The following is a 27,515-nucleotide window of genomic DNA, read 5'->3' as shown; positions in this document are numbered from 1 at the left end:
AATTGGCCTTTTCATTCCCAAGTCTTCGCTCCATAGTCCTCATCCACCAAATGTGATCCAGCCAACAGAGCCAGGGACACAGTTTGCATCTCACCTGGACACACTTAATACTCTATGGGTCTTTCTCCCTAGGAAGGCCAGGCCACTGGATAATTCATTTGTGTGTTTCTTCAGTGTATTTCCCTCAGGTAAGCAGATTTCCAAGTCAGTGGGTATCTAAGGAGAAGTGCTGCCCTAAACAAGACAGTTACCAATGTAGAAGGAGTAGAAACCAACCATGTCATAATATAAAAAAAAGGGGGGGGGACAGAAGAGATAGAAATATACCTCACATTTAGCAAAATAGAATTTTAAAAGATTCTTTTTTTGCTTCCCCTGTAGTGTTCCTAACAACTAAAACAGTGTCTGGACATATCGTGAATGTTTGTCGGGTGAATGCACGACGGCATGAAGAGCAGACACCTGTTAGGCTGTGTTTCTCCTCCTGCTTCTCTGGGAAGTGCCCCTCTAACCCACGGCAGGAGAGCAGGCCCTGTGGCTGCATGGGAACGGCACGGTACCCGGCTGGTTGGACCGTGGTGGGCACCTGATAAGCTAGCTCAATTAGGTTCTGTCTCCTGTGGATCAGAATTTAAAACAGAGAGAGCAGGCTCATCTTGTGGGGAGTTGGAACCGTGATGTGTAAACTTGGGAGCTGTGCTTCTACCATGTTTGGCCACAAGGTCCAGGAAAGCAAAGAAAGCCAGTCCGCATACAGGGAGAATGGAGCAGGTGACCAATGAGAATCAGAGACAAGAGGCAGAGGCAGTGAATCCCAGTGACATTCCAGTTACAGATTCCAGCTTTTCCGGAGGCCCGCTTGAATTCCTCTAGCCTCTGAGAGGCCTTTGTAGCCCTTATGATAAATTTCAGTGTTTGCTCAAGTTTGCTCTAGTTAGTTTTTGTTGTATGCCAACACACCCCAGGCCCCTCAAAACAAATAAATGCATACATACAACAAAGAAGTGATCCTTGGCTAATAAACAATGAAAAATAGATGCGCATCCCTGGCCCAAAGCTGTTAAACAACTGATGGCTCGAGAGAGACAGGAGATTCTCAGAAACAAACACAACCACATAGTACTCAGGGATCCCAGGGAGGAAGGACATGGGGAGGCAATGGGACTCCCCAGGGAACTCTTTCAGGAGGCCCAGCAAGCACAAATGATGGAGGACCTGGCTCCTGACCATGGAAAAATCCAAATGCTGGGCAGAGACCAAAGGCAGAGTACAGAGAAAGCTGATGCCCAGAGAGAGCTGAGGCTGCGAAAAAATGCTAAGGACAACACAAAACTCCTTAGTGTCAGCACAAGAGCAGGGAGGGTCACTGCTCGGTGCAGGTGGCATCACGCCAACAGATTTCAAAGAGCAAGCAGATCTCCCCAGCTCCCGCTTTGTCCCTGAGTCACAGAGGGAATGAAGACGCAGCCTGAGGATGGTGAGAGAGCTGCCAGCTGTTTCAAAGAAATTCCAGTTATCAAACCCAGATTCATTAAATCCCAGGAACCGAATGATTTTGGAAGTATGATCCCTAAAACCTTGTCAGGAACTGAAACACCGGGAAGACTGAGAGAGATGCTAGAGAGCCAGGATGATGTGACTCTACTTTTCTGGAAAAGGCGTGAATTCTAAAGATGACGTCAAAGATTTACCAGCTGATCCCTGGAAAGAAATCTAAAATATAGATTATTAAACAAAGGCAATAGAAACAAACTCACAGATACGGAGAACATTTTGAGTGTTATCGGGTGAGAGGGGGATTGAGGCAGATGAGTGAAAAAGGGGGAAGGGATTGAACTAATACTATAGTTATTACGGTAGTTACAAAATAGTCATGGGGATGTAAAGAATGGCATACGGAGTATATGGTCAGTAATATTGTAATGACTATACGGGGCCAGATAGGCACTAGATTCATCATAGTGATCATTTTGTATGTTATATAAATGCTGAATCAACATGTCGCACACCTGAAACTAATATAATATTGTATGCTAACTATAATTGAAAACTAAAAACCATTATTAAACAAACAAACAAAAACAAAACAAACAAATGGAGGCATTTAAAAAACAAAATGGAAGCTGGGACCTTTAGGAACTCGCATGAGTTTACTAAAAACAAGTCAGGGCAAAGCAAACCCTTTTGCTTTTCTGAGAGACTTTCCCGATAGGTGGACCAGGAAAGGTATTTGCAATATTTTCCTTAGACAAGACAATTCAGATTCAGCACACACAATAATGCCTGGATCATACTGATTCACCAAATATGGAAGTTGAAGTTTGATAGGGATAAATGTAAAGATTTACTCCTAAGTTTAAAAACTCAACTGCCCAAGCATAGGAAGACGATGACTCTTAGGAGCTACATGTTGGGAGAAGCCTAGCCATTCGTGTTGACTGCAAGCTCAGTATGAGTCAACAGAGTCATGTGGTTGCCGAAACAGCTAATGCAATCGTAGGCTGCATTAACAGAAGTGCAACCAACTCTTGTGTCAGATGGTTCTTGACCACTCACCCAGCGACCTGAGCAAGCTCCTGCTGCCCAGCGCAGGAGGCCGGCACCAACTCCCCCAGTCAGAAGTGTGAAGGGGACGCACACATCCCCTTTAATCCACGCCCTCATCCTGACCTGGCCGGTGTTCGCATCTCTTTCCCCAGAAAGAAGACACTTTCTGGAAGCCCCCAATTTTAGTCCTTTTTCTCATCTGACCACAGACGTAGGGACACAGCCCCTTCTCTCTGGGGCGCAGATTCTTTTCTGGGCGTTGGGGTATCCAGCAACATATTATCTGTTCATCAGATTATACTTCCTTCTTAGCACGAGGGCTGGCTCACCCTGCCCAGGACTTTTCTCCTGTCTGACAGCGCACACCATTACCCCATTCACGGGAGCACTTAGGTGGAGAGTCCCACCATCAGAGCAGCAACTTCCCCAGGGAGGGACACATTCTACTGATGGCTCATAAGATGATTTTAGGCAGGGTGTGGACTAACATTTCTATCATAATAACTATAGTGTTAGTTTAATTCATTTACTTTTTTGGACAAATAATACATCTACGATGTTCGACAAACATGAAAAAATTTCCTCCTATCACTACTAAACTCTTTCCGCCCAACAGGAACCCCTTGTAGTAGTTTAAAATCTCTCAGAAAAGATTTTACGCATATAAAAACATAGACACCCCCTCCCCCTCCCCTCTCCTTTTACGCACATAATATTTGACACACAGTTCCATACCTTGCTCTTTTCTCGCAATAATAGTCCTTATCAGGACGCAGAGAGCTTCCTCCCCTTTTTTTTTTGTTATGTCTGCGTAGTTTTCCTTTTTACAACCGGCCCCCTGTGGAGGGACAGTCAGGTCGTTTACAATCATGTGCTAGCACAACACTGTCGCGATGAATCTTCTTGCATGTGCATTTATTAAAGTAGAATGCGTGGGGCAAGGAGCTTATTCATTTTAATGTGTATTAGAAAAAAATGTATAGCTAGTGCACCAAACCCACAATGTCACAGCTACTATTTTATCGTGAAGCTGAAGTTTTTGTTAAAAAGTGAATTAATGAAGGAAAAATACTAACAAGAGGATAGATAGATTGAAAATATGCCTAAAAGTTGTGAAAGTGATATATAAAGGTATATAAAGACTAACCTAGCATGGAACTATCAGTGTCCCTGCCGGAAGCTCCTAAAATTCTATTTCTTGTAGGGTTTAAAGGTAAAGGCAATGCAGAGTGGAGGATCTGAAATCCCCAGACCTGTGTTTACATTTTGAGTTTCCTCCAGCTGGCCGTTGGTCTTATAGCCTCTTGCAGCCTCACTGCTCTCGGGTGGGAAGGTGTGTCGTGGGGAGAAGTCATAATACAGTTAACTGGAACACAGTGCTTAGGCGATAATGGTGGCTGTTACAATTCCGCTATTTTGAGCAAATTTGGGGAAGAAAGAGAAATCAGAATCTTTGTTCTGCCTAGCACGTCTCCCTTTCAACACTCCTTCTGCAGAAAACAAAAACAAAAACAAAAACATTTATAATGGCAGCTAAGAAATGAAGCCGGATACACAGTTTAAAATAGAGCGCGTGACACAGGCTTCCACATTTGCTCTGACTCTCCGCTGTCGCCATCTCGAGGTTCTTAATAATTCTGAACAAGATTTTCATTCTGCAAATTCTGTAATCAACCTTGTATAAAACGTTAGACACACATGGTTCCCCTCCTTCCTGCCGCCACCCCAGACAGACTAGGTCCTACGCCTCCTAAAAGTTGCTGGTGGAGCCCATCCCCTTGGGACCACCTATGGAGCCTAAAACCTGGCCGCATCTGCTGTGGCCTGGAGCCCCCTCTGCTGACCTTCTGTCCTCGTCCTACATCTATCGCAGACTTCCTCAGGAGACATTCCCAGCATGACACCAGGAGAGGGAGTCTTGGGAGACTGGTTCCAAGTTCCCCCAGATTTTCCAGGGACCATAAAGGGTCAGAGCCAGGGTTTGGAGGAGCTGCGGTGAGTTCGTGCCTCCGAGACCTGGGGAAGCACTTAACCACCTGTAAGCCTCTCTCCTCCTTTGTTTTAAGCAAGAAAGCACTGTGGGGTCAGGAAGCCTGGAATCACATCCTGGCTCTGCCATGCACTGCCCGAGGGAACTTTCCTAAGTCACTCCAGTTCTCAGGACCCTCACTGTCCTCACCTGCAAAATGGCTATAAAGACAGGGCCTAACTCGTGGGTTTATCCTGAGGCTGAAATAAAATGTTATGTAAATAAGCGCCGGGCAGCTGCTGAACGCCCTGGGCGCATTTGGAGTTTCACATTTATGACAGAAAAATGAACAAACAGTCTTTGTTTGCTTCGTGGGGTGCCGATCCTGTTTGGATACTCCCACCCTCCTACTCCGGGCCGATCTGAGCAGAAGTCTCAGTGTGCTGGGAGCCACCCCCTCACGCAGCCCCTTGGACACTGAATTCCACCTCTGTCCAAGCTCCAAGCAGTTTTCTCTCCGCGTTTGGTTCGTCACTCTCAACTTTGTAGCCACTCACTCCTTAGAATCCCTAGCACACAAAAGCTTTGCAGAATGGTTTAGTGCACTGGGGTACAAGTCAAGCCATAAAATTCATGACGCTCCGCCCAGGGTTATTAAATGCTTTGGAAGTCCCCTTTTACACAAAACGCTAGACTTCCTGCTGTAGAATCTCTTGTAATTTCCCCCTAATCAGCGTTTTCTTACTTCCTTCTCCCTCTCTTTGGACCGTCTGCTTACAAGCCGTAGGTGAGACAGCTATTTCTTCCACCACGGTTCTTCCAGACGCTCTCCCGCTCTCTCCTTCCACCCCTGTCCAGTGGGACATCAAACCCTGGAAGGCAGATAAGGAAATAAGGCGGAGATGTGGTTCTTCATAGGGCAAGGAAACAAATTCAGAAGCTCTCGCCATATTTTAGAAAAGAAATAATAATGCCAAGGCAGCCTCAGGAAAAGAGGAAGAGCATGAGCCAACGCGGCCTTACGCATGGAGACGAAGAGAGGAGGCTCGAAAATAAAAGAGCCCCTGTCGCCCAAGCGGAGCGACGCCCTGCACCGACCTGGAACCCCACGCAGGTTCAAGTCTTTCCGAAACCGTGGTCAGTGTGTAGTAACACCTTTCCACTGATGAAATGCGGTTTTCTTCTCCTTTCTGCATAAGCTCTAACTGCCTTCCTTCTGAACAGAACTGGGCAGCCAAGTTAGGCTAAATCCCAACTCATTTCCCAAAGTGTGCCAAATAAGCCAAGGACCGCCTGCGGATCCAGAGAAGGGGTCAACGTCAAGTAGCAGGAAAGCTGCGTTCCCCAGAGCCCAACTGCAAGGGGCTGAGGTCCGTGGCAAATGGTTCCCGGACATCTCCACATGCGTTTCTTCACCTCTGGACACAAAACTGGGATGGCAGATGGGCCCGGAATGCAGTGTAGATGTGGGAGGGAATTAAGGACTCCAACGAAGCGGGAAGGGCGTGGGTCCACCCATGTTCCCACTTTACCTTAAAGAAGGTTAGGGAGCAGAAGGCTGAAACCAGAGACCGACGGGGAGTGTAGAGTTCTCAGACTTTCCTCAAAAGTTACCTGGACCCACCCAGCCCCCCCTACAACTTCTCCTTCCCAGCGTCAGGACCTACTGGCCATCGTGGCTCCCCGAACATGAGCAGGAGCCCCTGTTTGCAAGGTTCCCCCTGAGGACGGCTGCTGCAGAGGCTGACACCCTGCAGTGTAGCAGCGGCACCCGCAACTGTCTAACGCTCTCCTGAGTCCCTACTGTGCGCCAAGAGAGCCTTAAGCCGTTGATGTGCATCATTTACTTCTTAGAAAATCACGTCGAGTGTAAAAGAAGCTGAGTCTCAGTTTAAGTAATTTGTTGTAGGTTACAGAGCTCGTGAATGACCAGGCTTAAACCCAGGTCTATCTGACTGCAAACAAATTTATTGCAATTTTTTTTTTCTTTTTAGAATCCAAAGGATATCAAAGATATTTCAGCTGTAAGTTTTTTTTTTTTTGCCCCCAGTTAAAAATAACAACAAAAAACAGGCCCTCCCCACTTTTTTTTTCTCTTTTTTTTCAGGAATGGTGCTCCGTTGCCTTAAGGTAGGGGACAATTTGACCTTTAAAATTCTCTTAAAATTCTTACCCATGATCTGATAGACTCAAGCCTTCCGCTGACACAGATACAAACGCTCTCACTTTCTGTATTCAAGTCACTGGTCTGGGACCTGTCAGTCCATCAGAAATTGAGTTTCCCCTCATATGAAACTGATCATGGGAGAACAGCTGGGCCAGAGCCAGCTGAGGGCAGAGGCGAGTCAGGCCAGAGCTCAGCAGCTGGCGCAGAGGAGGCGGGGCGGTGGGCATGGGCGGTGGGCTGGGCCGGCGGGGCGCTCCGCAGTACGGCCACGCCCTCTGACCTTCTTCAATACTTAAATAAACTGGAGACATTTTTTTTATTTTGTGACTCTAAACGAATTTTCTGTGAAGGCAAATAAATACCAAAATCAATACAAAAATAGCCATCTTAAAAAAAATAGTGTCCGAGACGCTCGGACTGTGGATCGCCTGGCGTAGAAATGGCCCTGCGTGTTCTTTCTTCGTCGGCTGTGGCGCTTTTGTCTCCCAAGGAGCTGGACCATGGGCCTTGCTTGGCCTCAAGCACGTTTTAGCTGAAGAAAACGGGGCCTGCTGCTCCCCCAACCCCTCGGCCATCTCTCTGGGCCCAGGAGCCTTCTCAAAACACACGGGGTCACCCAAGGGGTCCCAGGCTGGGGGTCCTTGACAGGAAGGTGGGCAGAGGAGCAGATTGCCCCTGCTGGCGGGATTGGGGGTGGAGGGACTCCTAGCTTTCCTGAGACGATTTGTGAAAACTACAAAGTACCGGTGAGGTCATTTGCCAAAGTCAAATGGAGACAAACTCTCCACTAGGTTTGCTCTGCCTGGGGAAGAAGCAGGTGAATCCTTGTTTCCTGGGGCTTTCATTTTAACTCTGGAAACGAATCTGTGTCATCTGCTGATGCTCCCACTGAGCAGTTTTCAGGCCCTAAGCAAAGACGCCTCAGACAGCTGCTAACTCTGGAGTTCGCTCCTCAAATCACTATAGCAACCTGGGTACCAGCTGGAAGACCCAGAAACTTAGCAGAGCCCTGCCTCCCAGGCCCGAGGAAGAGGAATAAACAGTCTACAAAGAGAAAGTGTCGTTTCGTGGAAGGCATTTTTTTTTTTTTTTTAAGTTTGAGTTCTGAGGAATGCAAAAATGTGTGTAGTTGACCACAAAGTAGTGTTGAAAACCAGATGCTTTCTGCTCAGTTCCAGGCAATCGATTAGCAAATTGGCTATTTATGTTTTTACTTCACACATTCGGGTGTTAAATTTAGCAATTCGAGTTCTAGCAATTCACTCTCATTTTTGTTCGGGCGAAAAGTTACAGCGCTGAATCTCTGAATTAACTGTCTTCTACACCACGTTAGAATCGTTTTCTCGTCAACCTTTGTCCTGGATGTTGTTTTAACTGAGAAGAGGCGAAGAACTGAATGAAATCTAGGTTGATGTCAAACTTAGCTGAGTCCTCCAATAATGACAAAGCCCCGGTTTGCATACCCTAGTGGTCCCTTTAAGCAAAGGCTCCGTCAAGATCCTTGCCCTGAACCAATGGTGCCAGTGGTTGGAGATGATGAGAAGAGCTAGAGTCGAACATTCGGGAAGATACTGGGCCATGTGCGAACGAGCTCTACCTTGTGTGGGCTGGACACCGTTTCCAAAAGATGTAAGTGTTTCGTGCTTTGATCCTCAGGACTTCGCACAAATGTATTCAAATTAATTCTGCCTTCTTTCAGAATTAAAGTGTTCTGGCGGATTGGCTGTTTCAATGTGTCATCTTCAGTGAACCAAAGGGAGTCTTTTTCCTTTTTTTGGCCGTCTTTCAGCCACCTGGCTCTCAGTAAGATATTCATGCCTCTTATAATGTGTGAAACTGCAACACTTATCTAGACCTCAGATGACTCCCTCTTATCGGTCAAGTTTGCTAAATCTCGAGCCAGCATTTGATTGGTTATCATTATTGCTCTTGTTTTAGAAACTATTTCCCCACCATTTAAGCATTCAAGGCAGGTTTCTGCACTTCGGCTTATTACTCCATCCTTCCGTTCACCGAGCACCCATTAGGGGAGGGAAAACCATAAAGCCTTAAAGTTTAATCGCTCCCTATGAACTTGAAAAAAAGAAAAAAAACCTATTACCTTTGGCCAGTTGGTCCTCTAGTTCAGCTCTCAAAACTGAACCTCCCATGCTCGGAGTGAACATTTTCACTCATGGGGGGTGGGGGCAAGGTTAAGCTGGGGGGTGGAGAGGGGAGGGAGAGAAGGGGCCCAGGTGTCTGGGTGGTGGATCCAGGCTTGAGGAAGTCCGTAATTGTAGTTTCTCTCTTTGATTGACCCATAGCAGGCCGTCAGGCAGTACTCGTTAAACAAACAGAACTCTCTCTCACCCATCCAGTTCCTGGGCATCCTCGAGTCACGTTCAGGAATGAGGAGGTAAAAAGGGCTGGGAAATGAGCCTCATTGTCTTGTGGTCCTTTCCTGTTTTGGGCTGGCAGGCTGGACACAGAGGCCTGGGAAGCATATCTTTCTTGGCAAGTGTAGCGGGGGAAATCAAGGGCCTTCCATTTTCCCATCCGGTGTCTGAGCAGACATTGTGAATGGAAGTCCCCAGAGGAGCCGAGGCCTAACTATCCTCTCCTCCGCCCAGCCCCTGCCCAAACTGTCCCAGTTAAAACACGCATGCGATTTCCAGGCTTGTAAAATGCATTTTCATGACAAGGGGGATGCAGAATGCAAACAAAAACATCCACTCCAGAGAACTGTACTTTTGTGGCAAATATGCAGTTTCCCACTAATACAGACATCCAGAAATAAGTCTGTATTTTTCCTCTCTGTTTTCCGTTTCCTTTTTTTCTCCTGGTGGCAGAAAACAATCCTATTCAGTTCCAGGTGAACTTAGACACTTGAGTTGGCACCTACTCCGGTTCCCAAACTTTGCCAGGGGTCTGTCATTTTCTTCCTTTAAAGCTTGCTACTTCTGGGAGACAATGGCTTTTAAAGCCTCTCCTCTGAGCCCCCATCCAGCTGGTCTCTCTGCCTTCTTCATCTTCTCAGGGCTGGGGAGGGTAGGGGCAGGGAAGAAGGCGGTTGGAAGGGGGAGGGCAGTGGTGAGTAGAGGAGACCGGCTCAGCAAATGCTCTCTCCATCCCTCCATCTCAGTGTTACATAAGGACCATGGCTTTTGCCTTTAAAAGCCAACACCATGATGATTCTCCTATGGCACAAATGGCAGCCTCCTATTTCTTCATAGGCATGGAGGGAAAGGTCATAATATCAAAGGGAAGGTGAGGGGGGAATCATCCATTACTACTTCACAATATTACACCACATGCTGTTATTGTGGAAACGCTCATCTTTAATTACTCCATCCCTTGTACTGTTGACTATCGACAGTGGATGCACCATCGTTGAGCAGAGGGCTCAGGGCCAACACGAGCGGCCCACTTGGTACAATCTGGAACTCAGGGCAGAAAGTACACAGGTCTTTGTTCTTCTCAGCGCCCTGAGGAGAAGTGTGGTTGGACAGGGCAGACAGGATGTCCTGTGAGACCTCGTCCCCATTTGCCTCCTCCCTTCCCTTCTCTTCCCTTTTTAGTTTCTCTTTCATGTTCCCACCCTCCTTCTGCTGCCCCGGGCATAATTTACATGCAGTAAAATTCACACACAAGAAGCGTGCAGCCCTGTGAATCAATGCCTGTGTGTTCGCTCGTGTCACCACAACCAGAGCGCTCCCTTTTTATGGAGACTGTGATGATAACTGGGACAAGTACAGGAGGAATTCATACACAAAATGGTCCGACTTTGGGTGCCAGCTGTTTATGGGAATTTCTGCCTTTTAGATTCTTCAGCTCCTCCTATCCTGGCTCAGACCGTAGGTCAGAAAGGCTCCACCAAGGAATCGTCCTGGCCCAGAGAGCCAGCAGGGGCCCCTCTACCTACTTGGGAAGGAACCTAATGACCAAGTGACTTCTGTAAAGACCCAGATGGGAGTCTCGGTGGGTCTGCTCCAGACTCATCGGTCACATGAATGTCCTGTCCTGGATGAGGAGTCTTGTGAGGACATCTCAGTGTCACCCTACTCGTGGCGTGGGATGAGCTACGTGGGAGACTCCCACACGACTTCATTTCTTGGTCAAGTACTGGCACAGTGACACTAAGCTGAAACAGAATCAGAATCAGCTGAGAACTGATCTGAGGTTTTTGACTGCAGCTGTGGCCTGTGACGGGGGGATTTTTCCTCTACTGCTTTTAGACATTCCCACAAATGACAGAGTCTTGGGTCCCCTCAAAAGACACAGACTAATTCATCCAGGGACTTCACTCTGAAAAATGCTCACTGTCAGCTTTGGAAAAGTTAAAGTTGGTACAACCTTTCTGGAGAACATCTTGTGATACACTTGTAATGAGCTTTGATTCAGCATTCTGCTTCTAGAAACCTGTTCTGCTGAAACAAGCAAATATTTCATACACATATACATATGCACATTGCAGCAGTGTTTATGATAGGTAAGAATTTTTTTAAGAAAATCTAAGTGACCACCAATGGGGAAACGATTAAATAATGATATACGTGTACAAGAATAGAATCAGACCTACATGTGCTGATGTTGAAAGACAGCTAAGCTACTGTGTTCAGTGAAACACCAAATATGAAACAAAAACCTAAAGAAGAGTTTGATCCTTTTTTTGTAAATTAATAAGAATATGAAATTAGCACATGTACTGGAAGTATTAACATCGCTTATCTCTGGGAGCTGGGAGGAATGCTGGGGGACTTTTATTTACAGCTTTTATATTTTGGTATTGTTGGAATTGCACAATGAGCTTATATTACTTTTAAGATCAGAAAAACTATAGTTTTTTTTTTTTTGTTCGTTTGTTCTTTTAAGAAAAGGGACAATAGCCTGAAACTGATAACAGTAGAAAGAATTTTTCCCATGATGACTTCCAGAAACTTCAGGTTAGGCTATCTATAGAGCTGACCCCAAAGGAGAATGGAATAGTCAAACTAGGGCAGAAAGTGGCAGAGAGACATCCCTCACTCTGGGAGCTTAGTGGGTGTCCCAGGGAGCCATCGGTCCCCAGTGACCCCAGCCCCCTGGCGTTTGTACTCATGTGTAATCTCTCCTCCTTAAATGTAACTAGACCTGCTGCCTTGCTTCTGATGAACAGAATACAGGAAATAAAAGAAAGGGGGAAAAAAAACCACAGTAGTAACTAAAACAAAGGAAAAAACCTTGAACGAATGAAAAGAAAAAGAGAGAGAATACAGCAAGTGTGACACAGTAGCAAAAGACCGTGATTTCCATCCTGCTGGAACCCTCTCGCCCTCTCTCACTTGCTCACGTTCATGACGTCAGCTGCCATGTTGTGAGCTACACTACTGAGAGGCCCAGATGGCCAAGAGGAAAGCCTCTGCGGAATAAATAGCTGGTGAGAAACCGAGGCTCTTAAGTCCAACCACTTGTGCAAAAGTGATCCTGCCTCACGGGAACCCTGCGGAGAGTGTGGCTCCCAGCCCCACGCCTTGCCCAGAGCCTTGAGGGAGACCCTGAGCTACAGGACCCAGCTGAGCCGGGCCCAAATTCTTGACCCACAGGAACCGCGAGATGATAAACATGTGTTATTCTAAGCCTCTAAGTTTTGTGGTGATTTGTTAGGTGCTGGGTAAGTGATATAGTAGGAAAATGAATGTGACCTGCTCCCCACTCGAATGGGCAGAGAGGCCTTGGGGGCAGCAATTTATTAATTAACTCTATCTGTATGAGGAGGTCACCTTTTAGGGCTGTCGGTAGAGTTTCTAAATTTGGAAACCACGGGTAGGTCTAGGGGAGGTAGGTAGATGTCATGGAATGACACCCTGCCTCCTTTTCACAAGCGTTTCATATGCTGGGGGTTTTAAACTGTTAGCGTCGAACAGAGGTACTCGTGGGAGACTTTAGGTGGCTTCCAGTCACCCACGCCTCCTGGCACTCATGCCCTTGTGAAGTCCCACAACGAAGCAGAGCTGGCCCATGCGACCAGCACGGTACTGCAGATGTCACTGTATGTGACTCTGAATGTTAGGCCACACAACTGCCGCTCCCGCCTTGTGCACTCAGTTAGTTTTCTCTGGTGGAAGCCAGCTGCCGTGCTATGAGGACACTTAAGAAGCCCCGTGGAGAGGCCCGCAGGAAGAACTGAGGCTTCTTGCCAAGAGCCGGCAACAGCTTGCCAGTCTTCTGAAGGAGCCACCTAGGACGCAGATCTCCAGCCTCAAACAAGCCTTCAGAGAGCTGCGGCCCCTCAAAGCAAAAAATACTTGATAAACCATTATCAAATTCCTGACCCACAGTCTATGGCCACGCTGCCCTGAACAAGCCCAATCCTGTCTAATCTCGAAAACTAAGCAGGGTCGGGCCTGATTAGTACTTGGGCGGGGAGACCACCCTAGGAAGAGCAGGTACTGTAAGCGTAAAAAATAAATTAAAAAAAAAAATAAGGGATCATAAATGGACAAAGTCCTTGCAATCTGTGAGGTCACCAAGAGTTGCCTTGTCTAAAAAAAAAAAAAAAAATTCTGACCCACAGAAACTGTGACAAATACATGATTATTGGTTTTTTTTAAATGTGGTTTATATCCTGATTTTATTTTTATTTTTGTTTTTCTATTAAATGTATTGGGGTAACATTGGTTCATACAATTATATCATTTTCAGGTGTGCATTATAATTTGACTTTTATGTTTTATTATGTGTTTACCACCCAAAGTCCAGTTTCTTTCAGCTACCGTATATTTGATCCCCTTTACCCTCTTCACCCTCACTCTAACCTCCTATATTTGACCCCCTTTACCCCGTCTACCTCCCCCCTCCTCCCCCATCCTCTTCCCTCTGGTAACCACTAGTCTATAGTCCATGTCCATGAGTCTCTGTTTGTCTGTCCTGTTCATTTGTTGCTTTTAGGTTTATATCCCACATATAAGTGATATCATGTGATTTTCAACTTTTTCTGTCTGGCTTATTTCGCTTAGCATGATTATCTTGAGGTCCATCCATGTTGTTGCAAATGGCAGTGTTTCATCTCTTCTTATGGGTGAGTAATATTCTATTACATATATGTGCCACAGCTTCTTTAGCTAATCATCTACCGTAGGACACTTCAATTCCTTCCATGTCCTGGCCACTGTGAATAATGCTGCCATGAACATCGGTGTGAAAATATCTTTTCGGGTATAGGTTTTCAAGTCTTTGGGGTAAATACTCAGTAGAGGGTTTGCTAGATCATATGGTAGATCAATTCTTAGTTTTTTGAGGAACCTCCACACTGTTTTCTATAGTGGCCATACCAATTTGCAGTCCCACCAGCGGGAAAATGTCCAAGAATTTACTAATATTACTTGTTTAAAAAAAAACTGGGGTGGAGGAAATATAACCACAGTGTATCCTTTTTGCCTTTTGAATATTGAGTCTTATGAACAAATGACTTATTTGAAAATAATGAATAAAAATGTAAATGAATCAAATTACAAAATCATAAGTCGATGAATACACTAACTTTTAACTTGATCATCAAATTGAAGAAAAAATGTAGAGGTATTTCTGGAATCTTGATTTAAGTTTTGGATAAACGAAAGGAAGCATGATGTTATTCAGTGGCTTCATCCCTTCATGGCATTCCTTACCCTGAGTTGACATGATTAGAGAATTTAAGTATAAATAGAAATAGAATCGAGAAAGGTGGTATAAGTTCATGGACACTATTTAATGATTTTTACACTTAAGGGAAACAAAGTCTTGAGACAAACCTTTGATCTTAGAGGGTGATGCTAAATAATGCAATAATGAAAGCCGTTCCCTATACATTTCCGTGGTGCTGCCGTCAGCTGGAATTCAGCCACTTTCTCGGCTTCTAGCTGCACACTGTAAAGGCCGCATGTGCCACCCATGGTGGCTCTGATTTCTACCTAAGCTTGATAAGTTCTCTGCCTAAATGTTCACGTTGAAGTGGATTGTTTTATGACTAAGCATGATTGGATCTAGGCTATTTGAACCCAAAGGAAATTATTTTACTCCTTGTAGAGTCCTCAACTTGTGCTTCTGATATATTGTCCCATTCTGGAACCCTACGACCTATGCATATCTCTTGGGTATATCTTAGTCAGGTGATTAGGCTCTATCATTATTAGGCTCTATCATTATTAGGCTCTATCATTATTAATAGATATTTGGTGAATATCAACCATGTCAAGGGATTGTGGTGAAAGAGTAGGACACAGATACTATGACTTCAGGAAGGCTGTACGGTCTGGTAGAAGGGTCGAGAGGGTATGTTCTAGACAGTATTAGCTAAATGCTGGGCTAAATATGGGAGTCTTAGTATGCTGGACTGTGGAATTCAGGTGAGTCATGTACTATTCAATTTGTGTTTCGTCGGTATGGACTTTAGGGAACTGTTTCCTAGAGAAATAAGAGATGTAAACATAATTTGTTTATTATCATTAAACATCCAAGTAACATAAATGATGAAGGAAAACAAATGTAAGCGATACCACTGTCTGATGTTGCGGGTGGCTGGCTCGTCCGTGTGGAGAAGTAGCACCACCTTGAGGTGCATGAGATGCTGTACCTCTGTGCGCCTCAGGTCTCTGTAACTTGACGCGTACGAGAGGAGTTTTGAACCGTTTTAAAATGGATTTTCACATATTCTATCGGTGATGTTGGGCTGAGGTGGAGAGGAGAGAGGAAGGGTCCATGGCAGGAATATGGACAGAAGAAGCCTCTTTTTAGATCACCCCTTTCTAAAATATTCAGAGCCGATCAGATCTGTTTTTTTATTTGGCTTATCTTCCAATTCCCAATCACTTTGGCCTGCTCTTGCGTCTTTTGTATATAAGGTGAGGTTATTTGTATATCTAAAGGGAAAATAATGCATTTAAAAATTAGTCTTAAATTCTGAGTCATTTGCTTAATTGCTGGCCAAGGCAATCTACGGAAACAAAAATCAGCATTTTCGCAGTTTAGAAATAAGCAATTTAAACATTTTACATCAGTTAGAGAAGGCATTACTTAAAATAACCTGCTTGAGCACTATATTACTTAATTAGTAGAAATGAGTCTGAGTGCCTAGGCATGACCATAAGATAAACTAATTGGAAAAAATGAGGCGGGAGAAGTAGAGAAGAAAAAGAGGGAAAGCAGGTAGCAGATACAAGGACCGGAGAGAAGAAGACAATAGAGAAAAGACTTAGGGAAAGGAAAGGATGCAAAGCAAATGACAACAAGACATGGAAAGGGTAGAGGTAGACAACGGCAGGTTAGAACCTATCCAAACCATACAAACCCACCACAGGCTGGCTGCCGCCTGATGGTGCCGTGCACAAAAGGCACAAATGTGCTGTTGTGTTGGTGCCTGATAAATGGTGCCTTGGATCCTTATCCACGTAGGCCTACGATTTTGGTCCAATTTCCTCAAGCCCAGAGTTATCAAGGGATCCCTCGTTTTCCAGGATTTCCCTGCAAAAATTCTAAATTCAACTGGCTTTGAAACCAGAAATGTGAGGGCACTCGAGAAGCGTGGAAAGAGCTGAGCTTCCAGTTTGGGGTATCTCTGAAATGGAGCCCCAGGCAATTATATTGAAGGTGGCTAAAAAGATTCTTAGGAATTAAGCAAATAATTTTTAGTAATGACCAAATAGTCTGTTGAACTTGGGTAATGAAATGATAGATTGCAGCTCTGGTTCTTGTTAAATGGAAATATAATAAAACTAATTAAAATAGAAGTTACTACATCATCTATGAAGACCTGGAAACAGGGACCCTATTAAAAACTATGGGCAAGACACAAGAGAAACTGCATGCTTTGAGAAGCCCAACCCTTAAGTCGCTTTCTTCTTTTCTAGTGGAGTTCTGTACGTTATAGGTATTGACCTCTAACTTCACTTTAAAAATAATCAAAAGGCAGGTAAAACTCATGTTAAAAATCACTATGCTGAGTATGCCTGTAGTTGTAGTGCCTTTTCAGATCTTTCTTCTGACTTCTACATCTGTCAACTTTTGTCTCCCTAAAGGGTTCCTGAGTGGATTTTACCTCTCTACAGTACCCCACAAGCATTAAGGTTTGAGATTTCTAAAGCCTCAACCCTCGTATGTCCTGGAAACATCTCTATTCCCCAAGTACTGGATTTTAAAAAGAAGTGTGGTGTAACTTTAGTCAGGCAGATGTGAGTTGGAATTCCGGTTCTGGGGCCTATAAACTATATCTCTTATACATTTTCTCTAATCTTCAGTTCTGAAGATAAAATATACACTGGGACTGACATCGAGTAAGTACTCGGTAAAGGGTGGCTTTGTGTTTTAATTCATCTACTCTCACTCAGAATCTCGTTTTGTAAATTAAAAGCCGTAACCATATGCTAGGGGACTATGGCTTTGGTTTCCTGCTATGTGTGTTATGTCATTTTGTGTTTCGTTCACAAACTTGTGTAACTCTGGGCCACATGGACCCAGGCAGGGCTACTGACGTTGTTTCAGTGTTGACAGACTACTTTTAAATGAACACTCTGAACATAAGCGACATCTTAATAAATGACCAAAAATACTAAAGAATACAATGACTCGTACCCATCTTTTATAAGTAAGGCTCTTTATTACTAACGTAAAATGCTTTCCTTCTCATAAAATTTAATTTCCCCCTTCTTTTACTATTATAAAAGGGGTGAGAATAAGTGACCATCAACGTCTATTATAGCTAAAATTTTTTTCTATAATCTCGACTTTTTTTTTGAAAGCCAAATCCTCTTAATAACTTCTACTGTCTAGATCTTTATGTTAAACATTAAAACCATAGAAACATCAACAATTAAACATACTTCAACTTTCTCTTCTTTCTCCTCTGCCCGTGCCAGGCCTAGTGCAGACTGAGCTGTCTCACCTTACTCCAGTTACCCCGATTTTGCTGTTCCACTGACAATAATTAACTGCACTTACAGTCAAATGCTAAAGCATGACCCTGAAGTGCTTAAATCTTACTTCTCACATAGACTGAGAGCAACTTGTGAGCAAGGTCCAGACATTACTCTTCTATTACGTCCATCATGATCCTAGGCAACACACTAAATGCTTAAAAAAGAAATATTTTATTGATTTGTACAATCTACAGATTGATTTCACTTGTATTAATGGATTTCTTTACGCTATCTTCATATTTATTAAGTATGGCTATTATCTAATGACCAAAAAGTATGTGTGTGCCATTTTTTCCCTTTAAAAAGTGTCAAAAACAAAACAAATAAGAATGGCTAAAAGGAAACAATAAAACCAGATTCAAGTAGAAGGAAACAGGTGGTAAAAAACCACTTTTGTGCCCGAGGCGCTCCTTAGCATTTCTTTTCCCCACAGTTCATCCTGACGACCCCCGCCTCTGTCCACCGCGACGGTATTGTCATGGTCAGTATAACCATGGCCTGACATTGGGCAAGATGCATCCACTGTTCTCAGCTGGGATCCATTCTGACTCAGTTCCTATGCCGTACTAATTGTTAAATTTAGTTATATTATACTATCGCTCCTGAGTAAAGCTGACTGGCTGGCCAATTTTGAACACCCCCATTCTTATGACTAAAAAACATGCAACTCCAGCATTCTCCCCAACACTACAGTCGTGAGAGTAATGTTAAGGAGGATTTTACGAAGAAATATTGCAACATCAATTTGTTTTCATTTTAAAGTTTGCAAGTGCTTATGCTGTACTTACTCGATTATCTCTAACACCTACCGCTTAGCTTCTCTTCATTTATAGCCCTCTGAACTAACTGCCTCTTAGTTTCTAAAGCTTAAAGCAGGAATCTATTCAGTAGAAAAGAAAACAGAGATTGCTGTGAGTAGGTAAGGATTAGCAATAGACTTGAGGTGTCAGAAAGAAAGGCTGGGAATAATTGACTGTAGCTGCTGGACAGATTTGCACACTCTAGCCTAGGCCTTTGGGCATGGGCACTAAAGGTGCCCAGCTGGCATCCGGAGGGCGACGGAATCACTCCAAAGGTGACAGCAGTCTCTGGCATCATTAATGACTTTCTTCTTCTCTACCACTTTATATTTGAATTAAGTAGTTTTATAAACCTTCTGTACCAAACTAGTTTTTGTCCAGAGTACAATAACATGGTGCTAATACAGGTAATCTTTCCTCTTAATTAACTATACATTCGTAAATATCAAAGAATTAGAAAAATAAATTATTCAACACTGACATTTTATTTTCCGAACTTTATCATTTTTACAAAACAAAAGACAGGTATCAAAAACGGCAGAGCTTATAGGATTTCTGCACCAGTTTTCACATGTCAGTGATTATGAAACTGGTGTCCAAGGTAAATACTAAACACAGGCTGATTTCCCTCTTGGTCATACGCATTCAGGTGGTTTGTTTTGGAGCTACTGAATAACATTTTATAAGCACCGGTCATTTTTTTTTTTTTTTTGAGAATTGATTTGGTTTGTCCAACAAAGTAAACACTTTTTCCTGCGTGGCATTTTTTTTTTTTTTTTTAACCACTGAGCTAAAATACAGAATGTGTGCGTGTTTGGATCTGAACCAAATCTTCTGAGATCCCAATTACCCTGAAGAACACTGAAGACATTTATAGGGCCTATTAAATACTGGTTATATCCCTCATAATGTCTAAGGCAGCGACTATAGCTCTATGGGAAGTATCATTTCATTCTGAGGCCGCCCAGAGTTTGAACTACATCATAGTTTCCACGTCCTTTCTGATTTGGAGTAGTTTCTCCAAATAGGGCCACATAACTGAAACAAAGTTTTATGCTCATGCCAAACAGGCTCTGGTATTTTACCGATACATTTGTATAGAGCAAGGTTCCTTGCTCTGGACCCTGGTGACCAAAGAAATCGAGAGGCCATGATTATTGGATGCTGAGAGGAAGAAGCATACTTAAACTCACATGATCTGGAGGCAAGCAGAAACAAAACTGGAATGCGGTAGTGGTGCTCAACCACCACTTGTTCCAGAAACACATTTTGCTTAAATAAGGGAACTATGGTCCAGTTTTGCAATGTTAATAGCTGCCAGTCTCTGAAAAATAATTTTTATAAGTCATTTCCTGGCTAGCAATGAGTTAGGAAACCAGCATCCAATTTAGATCACTATTAGTTAAAAACAAAACGAAAAAAACAAAAACCAAACCCTAAAAAACAAAAGACAGAAAAACAAAAAATGCCAGCCAATTAGGGGTTAGAAATTGCACAATTAAACTTGAATGTAAATTATACTATATACAGATTGGTATACACATCACTGAAATAGTTTTGAGAGCATGAAACACTCCTGTTGAAACATTTCCTCTATATTATCCCGATTTTCATTAAAGGAAAACTGATATGTAATTTTCTTCTTTATAGATATGAAAGAGGAAGCAAGAAGGCAAAGCTGAGAGAAATAGATGCTACCCAAAGGGCAGCTGTGGCATTTGGTTGTTTTGGTCTTTGTACCAGCAACTCCCACACCCACAGGAGACATCCAGCTCCTGCTGGATCACACGGTTTTCCTGGCGGTCAACACTCGAACGATGGACCCCACTCCTCCAGCAGCAAGTGCCTAAAAATAAACCAAAATGTAACTGTTGGCAGAATCAAAAAAGGTCAATTCTCCTATCAAGTAAATCATTTTTCTTAAAGAAGGAATGTGTGCAGCTACTGATTCTAAATTTACTAATTTTCATAAATATTTCATGAGTACCTATTACGTACCAGGCACTGTTCTTGGCACTGAGGATACAGTAATCAACAAAACCTTCAGAGTCCCTGACCACATGTGCTCACATTCTAGTGAGATACATTCTAGTATGTTGTTTTCAAATAACAGTATGTTCTTAAAGATCCACAGCATAATGTTCTTTCCTAAAACAGATGCTTAAATATAAAGTTAGGCATTTATTATTCCACTCTCTTATTCTCAGCATGCTCAGGAAGAAATTCAAACCGGAACAAACTTTCTTAAGTTCTATTTAGTTAGTCAGAATTTGTCAGATTTTTTTCTCCCAAGTGAAGAATTATTATTTAATATCTAGGAAATTAAGAACTTTGCCTTTACCATGAAAAATCAGAAGTCATGATCAAGTATCCGAAGCTCTGATTTACTTGTGTTCGAAAGCACTTACTGAATACCTTTGTGTATTGGGTGCTGTGCTAGATGTTGGGGATATAAAAGTGAATGAATACAGCATTTTCCAGTCTACTAAAAAGAGAAAGATATATAAACAGATCATTTTAATATAATTATGAAGTGACAGAGTTATGCTTTAGGTGCTAGAAAAGAACAGAGGACACAAACCCAGCCTGAGGGAATAAAGAAATGTGGAATGGTTAGGTAAAGTTTCCTGGGGAAAATGATAAATTAAGTAGACAAGCAGGTGACAGACTGACGTGAAAGGGTAATAAGGAGGCACTCGCTCAGGCAGAGAGAAAATCATGAGCAAAGGTCCAGAGGTGTGAAAAGCTGTGGTGTGTCCAGAGAAAGGGCTGGCACTGCTGGTGCATAAGGGGGAGAACGACACGAAGGTGGGGCTGGTCTTGGGAACCTAGACATTATTCTTCAGGCGACTGGCAAGGGTAGATCTGGAGTTCAGAGAGAGCATTCTGGTACTGAGTGAAGAGATTTGAGGGAGGCAAAACTGGAAGCTGGGATACCAGTTTAGGAAGCTACAGCAACAGACTGGGAGAGATGCTACGAATGGTTACATCTGAGATGTATCTGAGTGGACAACCTGAGTATTTAGGAGATAAAATTGGCAAAAAAACTGGTGAATGAAGTTAAGAGTTTATGAGAATTAAATGAGTTATTATTTTAAAAAGTACTTGGAAGAGTGCTTAGAATATAATAAGTGCTCAATCGATGTTTGCTATTATCCTGAGGCTATACTGGAAATAAGCTGCTTAGGTTTTAAGCTGGCTCTTTATCTGTACGTTGAGGATGATAAAGAAGTTTATATACCTCACAGAGTTGTTTTAAGGGTTAAATCAAAAATAATAGTTCAGCGCCTGGCAAAACAGAAAGTGTTCCATGAATAGAATGACTATATAAATTATTCTCCAAATGGATACTATAGAATTAAAGGGAACTAATCATAATTATGTTGAATCAACAGGCATAAACAGGGCTGTCTTGGGAAAACTTGCAGGTATGATCACTCTATCCATAAATGTTAGCTTTTTTATTTGATAGTGTATGAGGGTTAAAGTGACTTGGCCAAGGCAAAACAGCAAGTTTTAATATCTAGTCTGATCTTACATGTGTGTTTTCATCAGATGCACAGATAAGAGTTTCTGAAAAACTGAGTTTTGGGAATTTTAAGATGTTAGAGAATATACCCCTTATCTGTGGCTGGTTCTATTTAAATGTTACATTGTTCATATTTATATAAAAATAAGAGTTGGGATTAAACATTACCTTACCAACTTGTTACTTAAAGCTAAAATTCTTTCTACCCTATTTTGATGGATAGTGTACTAGCATCCGCTTACACTGCAAAATAAAATGCATGAAAACAGTAAAAGATATTTAACAATTTTTGATCCCACCTCCAGTTTTATTTTTAAAATCATGGTAAAATATAACACAAAATTTGCCACTTTAACTACCCTTAAATGTAAAATTCAGCGGCTTTAATTATATTCACGATAGTATACAAACATCACCACTACTTCCAACACTTTTTCATCAGCAAAAACAGAAACTCTGTACCCATTAAGCATTAACTCTCTAGTCTCCCTTCCTCCCAGCCCCGAGTAACCTCTAACCTAGTTTCTGTCTCTATGAATAAGCCTGTTCCGGACATTTCATGTAAGTGGAATCACACAGTATTTGTCCTTTTGTGTTTGGTTCATTTCACTTTGCATAATGGTTTCAAGGTTCAGTCATGCTGTAGCATGTATTAGAACTTTCTTTTTGAATGAAAAAATATTTCCATTTTATTCCATTTTATGTACGTACTACATTTTATTTATCTGTTTATCCGTCGATGGGGAGTTGGGTTGTTTTTACCTTCTGGCCAGTGTCAAAAAAATGCTTGAATTTTTCTGCTTATTTTCTTTTCAAAGTTTCAATTTAGTTCAAAGTTTGAAATTATGTTTAATAATTATTATTGAATAAATGTAAGCACTGCAAATCACAATCTCTTAAGTCTAAGCCCTGTAAGCATAAATCTAAAGTTTCATTTTCACACATTTATATGTAATAACAAAAGGTGTGTAACCAAGAAGTCAATATTACTTAGGTGAGAGAGGTCATCACTGTCCTCTATAAAGAAACCAGTCATACAGAATTACAATTCATAACTTACCTTTTCATGCCACTGCAATAACACAGCACTGCTATTGTCAGAGGGGCTCTCAAAGCCTTTGTAAATATACTTCATTAGGAGATCCACACCATTCTTGTCCAGGGATTGAACTGCCTTTTCAATATCATTAGCTTTAAAAGAGATGAGCACCTTCAGGACAATGCTGCCTGCCCGGTCCTGAAGGTAAATAAATAACAGAACATTTAGACGTATGTGTGTACAGGATTAGTTTCTATTAGAAAGGCCACACTGAGGTGACATTTGAATAACGACCTGAAGGACATGAAAGAGGAAAACTTGGGGAACCCTGAAAGTACTTCAGACAGAGGAAAGAAAAAATGCTGTTAGTGTGTGGTCAAGAAATAACACAAAGACCTGAGGTGGCCGGAGCGAGAAACGGAATTGAAGTTCTACTTTGAACCATCCTTCAGAAATGTTATTAATAAAATTTAAGTGACTACAGATGTAAGATACAGTAGTCTTCATTTATAATGATCTTTTTTTTTGATAAAAGCTTGTTCCAAGAGTAAAGTTATTTTTTGTATCCATCAAGTCAAGTGAAGAGAAAACTAATTTACCCTTTCAAGATTCATTTCTCCTTCTATTCAAGACAAAGTGATATCTTTGGCATAAATACTGGTCAGGATTTTACAGACTGTTTCTATCACTTATTGTTATCTTCGGTTTAAAGACTATGTAATTACCCAATTTAGAAAAACATCCTTACTTCCAGAACTATAACCTTCCATCTTCAAACTGTGATAAAACAATGATTTTCCTCATAACTTTTAAAAACCAAATAAATTTTTCTTATTTAAAATCATGTTATCTAGATAATTATTACACACTTAGTTATTACTACTGTTCATCTAAGGAAATTCTTGAGGCTTCTAGGATGTATGAATAGCTAACAGTGGGGTCAATGCCCTGGGGTTCATTTTAAACAATACATAATTAAGTAAATAGATTCTTACGAATTACTGAAAGACTGCTGCAGGGAATGTAAGTCACACGGCTTTTCTTAAGGGTGATTTTATAGTACTGTATGTACCAAAAGCCTTAAAAAAAGTACATTTTAAAATCCAGTGATTCACTTCAAGGAATTTATTCAAAGGAAAAAAATCAAGAATTTACCAAAAATTGTGCATTTTAGTACTTTTTACGACAGGAAAAAAATAGGTCAATAATCGAAAAATGTGACAAAAGATTAGATATATATGCAAACATTAAAAAAGATGTTATAGAAATAAACTTAATTCCAAGATGTCCATGTACTTTGCTATACAACTGAAAAAGCAGATTATAAAATTCCATTTTTAGTTTAATGTGGTGGGTTTATGGTTACCTTTTTTATCTTCCCACATCTCTGAGTTTCCTATAATATTTAATACTTGTATGACTTTTAAAAATCTTGAAAAAGTAGAATGTTTATTTTGTAAAGATTTTATTTATTCTTCGAGACTTTGCTCGAATTCCACCTGTGGTCTCTAAAAACAAAGAAATGAACTCTGCTATTGTAACTTAGTGTGTCCACCAGGCAGCATTATCATATTTCAATTTTAGTGTTATTTTCTTATGTAAATTTATACCTATCAAACTACATTACAAACTCTTCTATGTCAAAGATGGTAAATAGTTAGAATATCTGTTGATTTTGTGACACTTCAGAGGATTTGGTAAGAAGGCCAGGCTGTCAGCAGAGTTCACTGCGTCGTCTGTGACTCACCTTCACAGCCTGACTCTTGGTGTTGATAGGGGGGTTTTTCAGAGCTGCCTGCAGGGCAGCCGTCATGTTTCCTGTGATGGAAGTTAAGGGGATAGCAGCAAAGGGCAGCCTTCAGGAACCACTGGTTCTTAAGACTTGACTTTATGCATAAAAACTACTATGGTCACGGTCACGATGTTAAATATTGGAAAATTCAACATGTTGGTTTCGAGGATGTCAATCAAGTGTAAAATACTGAAAACAAGAACGTTAGAATTTAATAAAGCAAAGGCTGTTTCATCCTCGGTTCTAATTATCAAATAAACACTTTAATAACCTCTCATCTCCCAGTTAGACATATATAGAAACATTATCCAGTGACATTTTTAAAAGACAAATATATATCAGATTAGGCCCCAAATGAAAACAGCCTATCCTCAAACAAAATGTCTTTTTAAGTGATTCTAACTGGAAAAATAAAGACCAAACTTTTACTAGAATTATATCTATATTAATTGAAACGCTGGGGGAAAATGCTTTAACAATCTGAATGATATGTTAGCGATCTCTCAAAATTGATGAAAAGAGACATTATATTTCAATGACCCTTAGGTGGTAGCGTAACTTTTGTTTTAGATGTTTTTGCTCATATTTCATAAAGGTTATTCAAACTGTCCTAGGCCATACCTATTACATGTAGTCTCTCTGAAAGCACCAGTGAGTTAGCATGTATGAGACAAGAAGGCCAATCAGACTGTCAGAATGTACAGTCATTTCCCTAAAAGGAAAACCACAGAGCTCACTTGTTCCTTCATCTGTCGTGCATAACCAGCATTTGTCTCTTCTGGTTTCAACAAGACTATAAGAGACACTATCTTTATAAGCAGATCTCCTATATGGATACAGCAGAATCATTTAAGAGTCATCTCATGTCGCCCAAGTTAGTTTCATAAAACATCATTTGTCCATCACAAAGATTGTTTTTCGACAAAATAATGTTCACCATTTATTTTTTTGAAGAAAAAGGTCTGATAAAAAACCCTGTGGTTTGTGGTAAGCTGTTATTCTCAAGCCTTAATGGACTTTTAGAGAAGCAAGTCTTTCGTAGACTGGTTCATTTTTAAGACCCCAAACACTTAAGTCTTTAAATAATGCAAAACAGCAACAGCTGATTGTGAAAGTTGCAGAAATCAAAGAAACATCTGTATGTTGATAAATGTTTAATGCTGTATTTTAGGTGCTTTTAAGACCAGATATAGTTGCTACCAAATATTTTCACTCATCTATTCCCCCGTTATAATTTAATAGAACATCGATGAGGAGTCTACAAAGCCTTGCTTATGAATACACCCAAGTATAATTAGAAATGAGTGAATTCAGTCAGTAATTGAGAATCTCTAAAACTACAGCTTTGGTTATTGCGACATTTACATTTTTCTAAAAAAGATCTCATGTAAATGTTCAAAGTTATGAATATTCAAATATGCAAAACCCGAACCCAGGAACTGACAGCCACAGTTTAATTAAAATGGAAACGGTTTCAGCATCATAAAAATGATTCTGCTTTGTACGAATGGCTAGTCTTCTATTTTATCCATTGAGATTTATTTTAAATATTTCCAGGGATTCTCCGCATGCATCCCTCCCCTGTCTTCTTTCCATTGTCTTGCTCAGCAGGTAAAGCCTCCAAGCTTCCTTCTTGGAGTTTCGGTTGTTTGCAAGCACTCTCCTTCCCCTCCAGGCTAACAAATTCTGCGCAACCGGTATTTTGCAAAATCCCTTTTTCTTTAAAAAAAAAAAAAAAAAAAAGAGTCCGCGGGACTGAAAGGACAGAGGGCCTCATTCAGCGAATTGCCCCCATCTCTCCCGGCATGGAATAAACTATCCTAACACTGCCAAAACAAAAGCACCATCGCGACAAAAACAAAACCGCCCCCAAAACGCCCGTTCCTGCCCATCAGCAATCTCTGGAACTAATGTGACCCCAGGAAAGACCGTTGCGGAAGGAAAACTTCGGCGCCCCGCAACAGTCCTGATCAGCCCCTGAGCCTCCCGAGCGCCGCGAGGGCGCGGCCGGCACAGCCGGGTCCGGGAGGCTGCGACTCCCGGCGCAACCTGAGCGATCCGGGCGCGGAAGGCGCGCTGGACCGGCAGGTTTCCGAGGGCGGCGCCCTGGGGACTCGGGGCGACCCGCTGAGAAATGGGAGAGTCCCCTGCCCTCTCGGAATGGGGGACCCCAAAGAGACAGGTTCCAGCCGCGGGCCGCTGGGCGCAGCTCCGCGCCCGGCTCCCCGTGAGGGGCGCGTCCCCCTTAGACCCTCCGGGCGCGGGGTCCCGGGAGACGGGCCGGGTGGGGGCGCCTCCAAACGCAAGGATATTGCCGCAGGCAGGAGTCCACCTCGCCCTCGTCGGGCCCCGCCTGCCCGTCGCCCCCGTCTTCTTCGTCCACGAACTTGTTCTCGTCGTACTCGTCTACGTCCACCTTCCGGAACCGGGCCGACGACACCGTGTTCTTCGACATCTCCGATCCGGAGCGGTGGCAAAGGCCTCTTCTTGGTGCTGCCTCTGCCTTAGCAAGCCCAGTCAGACAGGAACCCGCAGCCTGGTGCCTTCACTTCCCTCTTCCGCTCTGGGGCGTCGCCGGCAGCCCCGGCTCCGGCGGTTCCGGGCCTGCGCGCTGGCCCCGCTCCTTCCTCCTCAGGTTCACACTCGGCTGCAGCCTCCCACGCCGCCCCTGCTCTTGCCCGCGGGAGCGCGCGCGAGGCTGGGAGCGCGCTGGACACAGTGCGCAGGCGCGGACTCTCCGCAGGAAAAAGTGGGGCGGGGCCACG

The 27,515-nt window shown here is 42.6% G+C and overlaps 1 protein-coding gene across 1 annotated transcript; it reads right to left on the bottom strand.

The window, feature by feature from the left end:
* Positions 1–18,854: 18,854 nt before the first annotated feature.
* ARPC5 (actin related protein 2/3 complex subunit 5) lies at positions 18,855–27,342 on the bottom strand. Its single transcript, XM_016145591.2, has 4 exons — positions 27,063–27,342; positions 24,706–24,778; positions 22,980–23,156; positions 18,855–20,236 (listed from the first exon to the last, which is right to left on the bottom strand). The coding sequence occupies exons 1-4, from the start codon at positions 27,203–27,205 to the stop codon at positions 20,174–20,176; spliced, it is 456 nt and encodes a 151-aa protein (XP_016001077.1). The 5' UTR covers positions 27,206–27,342; the 3' UTR covers positions 18,855–20,173.
* Positions 27,343–27,515: the final 173 nt, after the last annotated feature.

This window comes from Rousettus aegyptiacus, unplaced genomic scaffold (genome assembly GCF_014176215.1).
Source record: "Rousettus aegyptiacus isolate mRouAeg1 unplaced genomic scaffold, mRouAeg1.p scaffold_m13_p_17, whole genome shotgun sequence".
In the NCBI taxonomy this organism is placed as follows: domain Eukaryota; kingdom Metazoa; phylum Chordata; class Mammalia; order Chiroptera; family Pteropodidae; genus Rousettus; species Rousettus aegyptiacus.
Note: the sequence above shows the minus strand (reverse complement) of the source record. Positions and strands in the feature narration are given on the sequence as shown.